General features: G+C 48.4%; 3 protein-coding genes across 3 annotated transcripts in view; 2 read left to right on the top strand and 1 right to left on the bottom strand.

The window, feature by feature from the left end:
* ENH_00037180 (hypothetical protein, conserved) overlaps positions 1-757 on the top strand; it is a gene marked incomplete at both ends in the record, with an annotated part of 2,844 nt that extends 2,087 nt beyond the window's left edge. The window contains one exon of the mRNA XM_013580519.1: positions 1-757. This exon is cut by the window's left edge and continues 2,087 nt beyond it. Within this exon, the coding sequence (XP_013435973.1) occupies positions 1-757 (757 nt within the window).
* Positions 758-6,349: 5,592 nt separating this feature from the next.
* Positions 6,350-7,134, top strand: ENH_00037170 (hypothetical protein; the record flags this gene model as incomplete). Its single annotated transcript, XM_013580518.1, has 3 exons — positions 6,350-6,366; positions 6,567-6,708; positions 6,895-7,134. 3 exons carry the CDS (start codon positions 6,350-6,352, stop codon positions 7,132-7,134), a joined length of 399 nt encoding a protein of 132 aa, XP_013435972.1.
* A 59-nt stretch (positions 7,135-7,193) lies between these two features.
* The window catches only part of ENH_00037160 (hypothetical protein, conserved), a gene marked incomplete at both ends in the record, with an annotated part of 3,754 nt that continues 947 nt past the window's right edge, over positions 7,194-10,000 (bottom strand). Inside the window, 2 exons of the mRNA XM_013580517.1 lie at positions 7,194-9,001; positions 9,854-9,950. Of these exons, the coding sequence (XP_013435971.1) occupies positions 7,194-9,001; positions 9,854-9,950 (1,905 nt within the window). The remainder of the gene's footprint in view (positions 9,002-9,853; positions 9,951-10,000) is intronic.

Genomic DNA, 10,000 nt, shown 5'->3' with positions numbered 1-10,000 from the left:
GCAGCAGGAGGTGCTGCAGCTAAACCGCTTCGAGAAAGTGCTGCTGTACGGAATCTTATCTACAGATTGGATTGTCAGTGCCAACTCTGCTTTAGCAACAGCAGCAAATCTGGAAGAGCTGGCGGAAGCAGCAGCAGCAACGCAGCAGCCGATGCACCCCGTCTTCCTGAGCAGCAGCAGCATCAACTCCGCGAGTCTGCTGCTGCCGCTGCAGCAGCAGCAGCAGCAGCAGCAGCTGTCGCGGAGCAGCAGCAGCGGGGCGTGCACGGCCGCGAGCTCCCTCAGCAGCAGCAGCAGCAGCAGCAGGTGGGGGCTGCGGCTGCGGCTGTGGCGGCGGCGCAGCAGCGTGCAGCTGCTGCTGCTGCAGCAGCAAGTGGAGGCCTTCAACCACATCCAAAACTTGGAAAGATTTTTAGTTTTTATAAATCAAAATCCCCTTTTTTTGGCCCCCCACGCCATTCTCAAGGGGGCCCCTTGCGTGTTGACGGAAACAGAACAAAGAAAAATGCGCAAAGAAGCTGCCCCCATTCTCCAGCACATCGCCTCCCACATGCTTGCTGCTCCCGCTGCTGCTGCTGCTGCTGCAGCGCAGCAGCAGCAGCAGCAGCAGCAGCAGGAGCGGGAGGAGCAGGGGGAGGAGGTGGGCGGGGGGGGAGCGCGCCTGCCGAGTGCGACGGCGCCGCCCGCTTCTGCTGCGCAGGCGGAGGCTCTTGCTGCTGCTGCTGCTGCTGCTGCTGCTGCTGCTGCACCTGCGTGAGCAGCTGCTGCTGCTGCAGCCCCGCATCCACAGCTTCGAGGGAAGACGAGACGCACCCAGCAGCAGCAGCAGCGACAACAGCAGCAGCAGCAGCAGTAACAACAGCAGCAGCAGCAGCAACTCAAACAAACTTGCTTCTGTCAAGTCAAGTTTGAGTTGCATCGTGTTACTACTAGTATTCTCGCCACTGTCTTTATTATTATTATTATTATTATTATTATTATTATTATTACTATCATTATTCCTATTATTATATGTATTATTATTATTATTATTACTATTATTATTCCCATTATTATTTATATTACTGCTATTATTATTATCCCTATTATTATTATTATTCTCATTGTTATTATTATTATTATTATTATACTTATTGTTATTATTATTATTTATATCATTGTAAGTTGTATTGTTCTTTGTGTGCCGTTGAAGTTCTTCAAAAGCTGCAGCGGTGGCAGTGCCACAGCAGCAACAGCGCTGCTGCACTGAAAGGCTAAGTGCGGCAGCAAATAAAGAAATGACAAAGAAATAAAGAAATAAAGAAATAAAGAAATAAAGAAATAAATTAAATGATAAAAGCATTTATGATTTGCACTCAAGCTCCTCTTTGAACTGAGTGTTGCGAGGTGTACGTACACCGCAGCCCCCGCGGCGCGCAGAACGTCGATTTGGCTTTTTTGGGCCTCTGGAAAAGCGCCAAAAAGGTTTCCAGTGATGAAACTGACGAAACAAATCAATTTGATTCATTAAAAGCAATTAAAATGAACTATTTAGTGGCGTTTCAGGGGCGGAAGCTGCAGGTGACCTTGCGAGCACTCGGCGATGCCTGGGGTGTATCGACACCGGCGCGCGCCGCGGCGCCACTGCGGCGGCAATTTCTCCGTTTAAATTTTATTTTTTTGCGCTTTTTGAATTTTAAAAAAGCGGGTAGTTTAAAAAGGAGTTTTAATTGCGGCTGCGGGCCGAGAAGGCGGCGCGCTGGGCCCTGGGGCCGGCGCGGCAGCAGGAGCAGCAGCGAGCGCGTGCGGCGGCGGCCTGCTGCGGCGCCGGGGTGTACGGGGAGCTGCGAGTCGATTTCTGGGGTTTTTTTTCGGTTTTTTTTGCGTTTTGAGGCTCAAAAGTACTTTATTTAGTAAAAATTATCTCTTTTTGGCGGCGGAGATGTACGCGACGGTGCCGGTGTACGTGGACACGTACGGGGCGGGCAGCAGCAGCGTGCGCGTGGTTCGCGAGTACTGGTACTGCCCCTGCTGCAGCCACTACAGCTGCAGCTGCAGCTGCTGCTGCAGAAGCAAAAGGACCCGCAAAAGAACCAAATCTTTGCCTCCTTTGTGTCACTCTCACCGCCTCGAGTCTGCGGTGGTTTTGGACTGCCCTGCAGTCACCCGCACCCGCGTCATCAGCACTGTCACCCCCTGCTACCCCCGCACCACCACTTGCGTCTACTACTGGCCTTAAGTCTTCTTTTCTTTTCCCTTTTCTCTTCTTTCCACTCCTCACCTCCAAACCCCAACTCCTTCCTCTCCGCCTCTTCATTCTGGCCCCAACGAGGCCTCTGGGGGCCCCGGGGGGCCCCTGGGGGCCCCGGGGGGCCCCCGGGGGCCCCGGGGGGCCCCGGGGGCTCCTGGGGGGCCCCCGGGGGGCCCCCAGGGGCCTCTGGGGGCCCTCGGGGGCCCCCCGGGGCCCCCAGGGGCCCCCTGGGGGCCCCCGGAGTCAATTGGGTCTTTTATGAGGAGTGGAAAGGATATTTTTAATCTTTTTAAGTTTTAAATTTGTGTTATTTAATGTTGAAGACAATTCGAAGTTAAAATGCCCACTTGGTGCTGCTGCTGTCTGCAGAAGACAGCAGCAGACGAGCAGCAGCAGCAAGAGGCAATAAATGAATAATTAATTAAATGATTAATTAATTAATTAATTAATTAATTAATTAATTAATTAATTAATTAATTAATTAATTATTCATTTATTGAAGGAAGTGGGACAAGAATGGAAAGCGTCGCCGTCAACCTTTTTGTTTCTTTTTCAAGACTGGCAGCAGCAGCAGCCGCTGCAGCAGCAGCCGCTGCAGCAGCAGCAGCAGCAGCAACAGCAGCAGCAGCCGCAGCAGCAGCAGCACTCGCAGCAGCAGCAGCAACGCTTTCAAGTTTACGGGGGGGTTCTCCTCATCTTGTGAAATATCTCTGTTTCTTTTTAGTTTCTGATTCTCTGCTGCGCACTCTGCTGCTGCTGCTGCAGCAGCAGCAAAAGTGACTGTAGCAGCAGCAGCAGCAGCAGCAGCAGCACACTGCTGCAGCCTTCCCGTCCTCTGTTTTTTCTCTCGAACCTAAAATGGACTTCTACGACTTCTTAAACTAATGTTTACTCTTTACTCTTTTCGTTTTAGGGTTAGCGCTTGGAAATTAAGGTTTAGGGTTTAGGGTTTAGGGTTTAGGGTTTAGGGTTTAGGGTTTACGGTTTAGGGTTTAGGGTTTAGGGTTCAAAGTTCACCCATGCCCTTAGCAGAAGCCGCAGCAAAGAAGAAGTTGCGAAAAAGCGTAGCAGTTTCTCTACTTGCTGCCTCAACATCTGTACCCTAAACCCTAAACCCTAAACCCTAAACCCTAAACCCTAAACCCTAGCCCCTAAACCCTAAACCCTAAAAAGGATTTGAATGAAATGTGAGGGCCAGAGCACATCAGCAGCAAATTCAAAACCCACCTGATGAACAAATAAAAGATGTAAATAAATAAAATTTAATTAATAATTAATTAATTAATTAATTGGTTAATTAATTAATTAATTGATAATTAGTTATTAATTAATTAATTAATTAATTAATTAATTAATTCATTGATTAATTGCTAATTACATTTTATTCATTTATTTGCAAAAAGAAATGCGAGAGAAGTGGTTTTGGAAAAAAAAGAAAGGAAAAATATTTAATGGAAAGAGAAGAAATTAAAACAAAACAATTAAAAAGTCCTTCTTAATTTAAAAATAAATATTTAAATAAATGAATTTAAAACCGTAAACCCTAAACCCTAAACCCTAAAAACAAAACACCGTTTTCGAGGGTACTCTTTGAGGTGTATGTACACCTGAGGTGTACGTACACCCAAACCGACTCCAGCAAAAACCATTTTGAGACTTTTTGCGGAATTTCAAAATAATTTATTTCAAATTTGAAGATTTAAAAATTAATTAATTAATTAATTAATTAATTAATTAATTATTTAATTTAACCTCCAATGAGTTAATTTCAGCGTACCTACCCCCAAAACCCTAAACCCTAAACCCTAAACCCTAAGCCCTAAACCCTAAACCCTAAACCCTAAACCCTAAATTTTGAAACTTGCCATTTATCAATTCTCAAATCCCTGTAAAAGAACAAATGAATAATAGAATAAATATATTTAATTTAAATGCATAAATGCACTTTTGTAAATGCAGAAAAGTTCACAAAAACCCTTAAAAGAACTTCAATTCTTTTTAAATATTCTTTTAAATAAAATAATTTACTTTAGAGATAAACAATTCAAAAAGTTGAATTTAAATTTCTGCATTTTAAAATAAATGGACCTTTTGCAATTTTTCCAAAGGCCTTGTGGGAAACTCAACTGAAGAGCACAGAAACACTGGCCTTCAGGGTTTAGGGTTTAGGGTTTAGGGTTTAGGGTTTAGGGTTTAGGTTTTCGCCGGTTCAGGTCCAAAAGTTCATGAAATTTCTCTTTGAAAAAGCTTATAAATGCATTTAAACCCTCAAACAACTCGCTGTGAACCCTAAACCCTAAACCCTAAACCCTAAACCCTAAACCCTAAACCTCTCTTCGGTGACCCTGAGGCTGCTGCCCTCTCTCCAACGAAGCTGCGTAAGTCTACGTTCGCAAAGAATTTATTTTTATTTTTGAAATATAAATTAAACCCTAAACCCTAAACCCTAAACCCTAAATCCTAAAGCCATTTAAAGATGAAACTAAAGCATTCCTTTTTTGTCCAACGGTTCAGGGTTTAGGGTTTAGGGTTTAGGGTTTAGGGTTTTTGCAGCAGCTCAGCATACGCTGCCTCTCAAAGCTTCCTGAATCGAATAAAACGCCTGTTTTTTATTATGAATGACCCAGGGCTTAGGGTTTAGGGTTTAGGGTTTAGGGTTTAGGGTTTAGGGTTTAGGGTTTAGGGTTTGGGTGCGCGGCGGTGGCTGCGAGCATCGGGGCTTGGCTTTCTCAGTCTGTCTTGTGGAAAAACAAAATAAAAAAATAAAAATAAAAAAATAAAAAAATAAAAAAATAAAAAGAAATAAAAAGAAATAAATTTCGTTTTTATTTTTTAAGTCTTCTTTCGCAGTTTTTAAGGAGCGCGGGGCGTGGGCGCGGCGGAACCCTAAACCCTAAACCCTAAACCCTAAACCCTAAACCCTAAACCCTAGGGTTTGCAATGAGCAGCGGGGGCGTGGTGTGCGTGGTGCGGGACAGCAGCAGCTGCCGCTGCTGCTGCCACCGCTACTGCAGCTGCAAGTGCTGCAGCTGCTGCAGCTTGGCTAGCTGCCGCAGCATAAAGAACAAAGCCCTAGCTAGCCAGTCTGCTGCTGCTGCTGCTGCTGCTGCTGCTGCACTGGACCTGCGGGCGTGGCTAGCTGCTGCTGCGCACGCCGCTGCTGCGCGCCGCGCGCGGTTTGCTGCTGCTGCTGCAGCACAAGCAGCAAAAACCGCCAGCGTTGCTGCTGCTGTTGCTGCTGAAGCAAGAGCAGCAGAAAGAAGCAAATTTGTCCAATTGCTGCAGTCCACTCCCAGCAAAAGTTCTTGTCTTTCGGTGGTTTTGAAAAGACAAAAACAATTAGGGTTTAGACCCAAACCACAAACCCTCCTCATTCAGCAGCAGCTCCTCGTCAACAGCTGCTGCGCCCCAAACCCTAAACCCTAAACCCTAAACCCTAAACCCTAAACCCTCCGCCTGCGAGAAGCACGCCGCGGCTCGCCTGGAGGCCCGCTCCACGGCCCAAACCCCAAACCCTAAACCCTAAACCCTAAACCCTAAACCCTAAACCCTACGCAGCAGCAGCTCCTCAACCAAACCCTAAACCCTGGCAGCTGCATTTTGCTGCTTCTTTTTTATTCTTTTTAGCAGCACCCAAAAACCAAAAACATTTTGGGAATAACTGCACGCCAAACCCTTTGCCTTTCTCCGCTCTTCTAGGGTTTAGGGTTTAGGGTCTAGGGTTTAGGGTTTAGGGTTTAGTGTTTAGGTTTTAGGGTTTGCGGCGCTGCGTAGGTGGGTAGAGGGACCTACGATGCAGAGTGCCTGGGTCCAAGGGTTTAGGGTTTAGGGTTTAGCGTTCGGATTCTGCATCTAGGGTTTAGGGTTTAGGGTTTAGGGTTTGGGGCTTCAGGATGAGGATTTAGAAGGCGAAAGATGTTCACAACATTCACTTTCTACAGTCTCTATGCAAACCCCAATTTAGGGTTTTGTGGTTTCTCAGAAAATTGCAACAGCAGCAACAGCAGCTGTTGCTGCTGCAGCGCACTGCTGTCTGCAGCAGCAGCAGCAGCTGCTGCTGCTGCAGCAGCAGCAGCAGCTGCTGCTGCTGCTGCTGCTGCTGCACAAAGGTTCAAGCTCATGGAAGTAAAGGAAAAGTAAGGCCATTGCTGCAGCTGCCGGTGTCGCAGCAGCAGCAGCAGCAGCTGCGGCTACTTTTGCTGCTGCTGCTGCTGCTGCTGCTGCTGCTGCTGCTGTGGATGCTACTGCTGCTGCAGCCACCTGATGAAGGCGCCGCTGCCGCTGCTGCTGCTGCTGCTGCTGAGGCAGGGCGCTTGCTGCTGCTTGCCGGCCGCAGCGAAGCGGCTCACTGCAGCAGCAGCAGCAGCAGCAGCAGCAGCAGCAGCAGCAGCAGCTCAGTAGACGGGAGTGAAGAGGCAGTTGGGGTCTTGGGAGCCGCAGCCGTAGGCGTGGGGAGCAGCAGCTTTGGCAGCAAAAGGGTTTAGAGCAGCAAGAGGGTTTAGAGCAGCAAGAGGGTTTAGAGCAGCAAAAGGGTTTACTGCAGCAAGAGGGTTTACAGCAGCAAAAGGGTTTACAACATTTACATGCAAAGGTGCAGATACACTCGAAGGCAAGGGAGAACTAAACAAAGTTCCTGCTGCGTCCATCGTGTTCGCCATCGCCAGCGGGCCCCAACTGCAGCAGCAGCAGCAGCAGCAGCAGCAGCAGCAGCAGCAGCAGCAGCAGCAGCAGCAGCAGCAGCGGCGGCGGCGGCGGCGGCGGAGGCGGCAGCAGAGGCAGCAGGGACACGGGGAAAACGGCGGTCTCAGCGCGCAGCTAAGCCCGAAGCGCTGTCTTCCAAACTGCCCCTCGTGAAGCGCCACCTGGAGGCCTTCGCAGTCACTATTCTCGCAGTGGTACCCTAAACCCTAAACCCTAAACCCTAAACCCTAAACCCTAAACCCTAAACCCTAAACCCTAAACCCTAGGGCTTACGCATGGCCTGTCCAACTCGAGACAAAGCGTCAGCAACAACAGCAACCCCACCAACAGCCTGGCTCGCCAGCAGCTTTCTTTCGGCGGCAGTTTGCTGCTGCTCCTCCTGCAGCAGCAGCAGCGACTTCGGCTCTGCTGCTGCTGCTGCTGCTGCTGCTGCTGCTTCGGGCGCTGCTGCTGCTGCTGCTGCTGCGGAGGCCTCGCGGAGCTCAGAGAAGTATGGAGAGGCCCCGCTGCTGCTGGTGATGCTCGCAGCGTCCGCAGCAGCAGCAGTTGCTGCTGCTGCCGCCGCTGCTGCTGCTGCAGAAACTGGTGCTGCTGCTGCTGCTGCGGTCGACAGCTGCAGCGCTTGCTGCTGCTGCTGCTGCTGCAGCAGCAGCTCTGGAGCCTCGGCTGTTTCAGCTAACACTGCATTATACCTGCTGAACACGACGTCTGCTGCCTCCCCAACCTGCTGCTGCTGCTGCTGCTCCTCATCCTCCTGCTGCTGCTCCTGCTGCTGCTCCTGCTGCTGCTGCTGCTGCTGCTGCTGGGTGCAGGAAGCAGCACTTCTGTCTCCGCTGTTGGCGAGGCAAAATCCATCTGTCTCCCCTTCAGTCTGCAGGCCAACCCATTCAACTTTAGGGCTAGAGTTTGCTGCTGCTGCTGCTGCTGCTGCTGCTGCTTCTGCTGCTGCTGCCGTGTCTGCTGCTGCTGCTGCTGTGTCTGCTGCTGCTGTGTCTGCTGCTGCTGGGATGCTGGCAGCAGCTTCAGCAGTCTGCGCAGCTGCTGCCGATGGCTTGCTGCTCATTCGCCGCACATGCAGGCGCCTCATTCTCTGCTGCTGCTTTTGCTGCTGCTGCTGCGGCTGCTGCTTTTGCTGCTGCTGCTGCTGCTGCTGCTGCTGCTGCTCAGTGTCATTTGAAGGCCCTGGAGGCAGCAACGCGAGAGCCTCTCCAGAGGCTGGGGACGAAGGAGCAGCAGCGAGGACTCGCTGATGCGCTGCAGCTTGCTGCTGCAGCTGCTGCTGCTGCAGTTGCTGCTGCTGCAGCTGCTGCTGCTGCAGTTGTTGCTGCTGCAGTTGTTGCTGCTGCAGTTGTTGCTGCTGCAGCTGTTGCTGCTGCAGCTGTTGCTGCTGCATTTGACGCTGAAGCTGCTGCTGTTGCAAGTATTGCTGCAGCTGCTGCTGCTGCTGCAGCTGACGCAGGTACAATTGCTGCAGCAGCTGCTGCTGCTGCAACGGGAGCGGCGGTTGCAGAGGGAATCGCTGCTGCTGTTGTTGCTGCAGGGCAAATTGCTGTTGCTGCTGCAGTGGGAATTGTGGCTGATGTAGCGGGAACTGCTGCTGCTGCTGCAGCGGAATCTGCTGCTGCTGCTGCAGCGGAAATTGCTGCGGCAATTGCTGCTGCAGCGGGAATTGCTGTTGCAGTTGCTGTGGCTCAAATTGCTGTTGCTGCAGCTGCTGTTGCTGCAGCTGCTGTTGCTGCAGCTGCTGTTGCTGCAGTTGCTGCAGTTGCTGTTGCTGCAGTTGCTGCTGCTGCAGTTGCTGCTGCTGCAGTTGCTGTTGCTGCAGTTGCTGCTGCAGCAGCTGCTGCTGCAGCAGCTGCTGCTGCTGCAACCGCCTGTAGTGGACGTTTTCAGCCATGAGTCTCCGCTGCTGCATTGAAGGACTGTGCTGCTCCTGCTGCGGCTGTTGCTGCTGCAGCAGCAGCTGCTGCTGCTGCTGCAGCAGGGAGCCATTTGCTGCTGGAGGCGGCAGCAGCGGCAAAGCTGCTTGCTGCAGCAGCTGCCCCGTAGCCGAGCGAAGCTCTACTGCTGCTGCAGCAAAAGGAGACACCAGAAAACAGGGCAAAGAGATAATTAAATTAAATTAAATTAAATTAAATTAAATTAAATTAAATTAAATTAAATTAAATTAAATTAATTGGAATAAAGATAACAATTGGATTATAAGGAGCCAAAAGGAGATAAAGAAAGCGACAAAAAAGAAACAAAAAAGAAAAAAAAATGACAAAAAAGAAAACCAAAAAGAGGTAAAAAGAAAACCAAAAAAAGACAAAAAAGATATTAAAAAGAAACAAAAAAGAAATAAAAAAGAAGTAAAAAGGAAACAAAAAAGAAATAAAAAGAAATAAAAAAGAAATAAAAAGAAATAAAAAGAAATAAAAAGAAATAAAAAGAAATAAAAAGAAATAAAAAGGAAATAAAAAGGAAATAAAGAAGAAACAAAAAAAAAATAAAAAAGAAATAAAAAGGAAATAAAAAGGAACTAAAGAAGAAATAAAAAAGAAATAAAAAAGAAATAAAAAAGAAATAAAAAGAAATAAAAAAGAAACAAAAAGAAAAAGAAACACAAAGAAATAAAAAGAAATAAAAAGAAATAAAAAGAAATAAAAATAAAAAAGAAATAAAAAGAAATAAAAAGAAATAAAAAAGAAATAAAAAGAAATAAAAATAAAAAAGAAATAAAAGGAGACACAGAAGGAAAAAAGAGCCAAAAAGTGGCGAAAAGGCGAAAAAAAACGGCGAAAAAAAGCGGAGACAAAAAGGAGACCGAGGGGACTGAAAAGAGGAGAAAAAAAGCTGGAAAAGGGCGGCGAAAGGAGCGGAAAAGGCCCCGAAATGGAAGAGAAAAAAAGAAAAGAAAAAAAGAAATGAAAAAAGTTTTGCCTGAATCGAGGACGAGGTGTTCGCCGGTGCTGAGGTGTATGCGCAGGTCGCCGGCGGGGTCCCGAGACACCGCAGAAAGCCGCGGACTCGCGTACACCTGAAATCGAACAGTTTTGCGACTTTTTCGCAGCTAAAGACGCCGAATTT

This window comes from Eimeria necatrix, genomic scaffold, assembly GCF_000499385.1.
Source record: "Eimeria necatrix Houghton genomic scaffold, Enh_scaff271, whole genome shotgun sequence".
In the NCBI taxonomy this organism is placed as follows: domain Eukaryota; phylum Apicomplexa; class Conoidasida; order Eucoccidiorida; family Eimeriidae; genus Eimeria; species Eimeria necatrix.
Note: the sequence above shows the minus strand (reverse complement) of the source record. Positions and strands in the feature narration are given on the sequence as shown.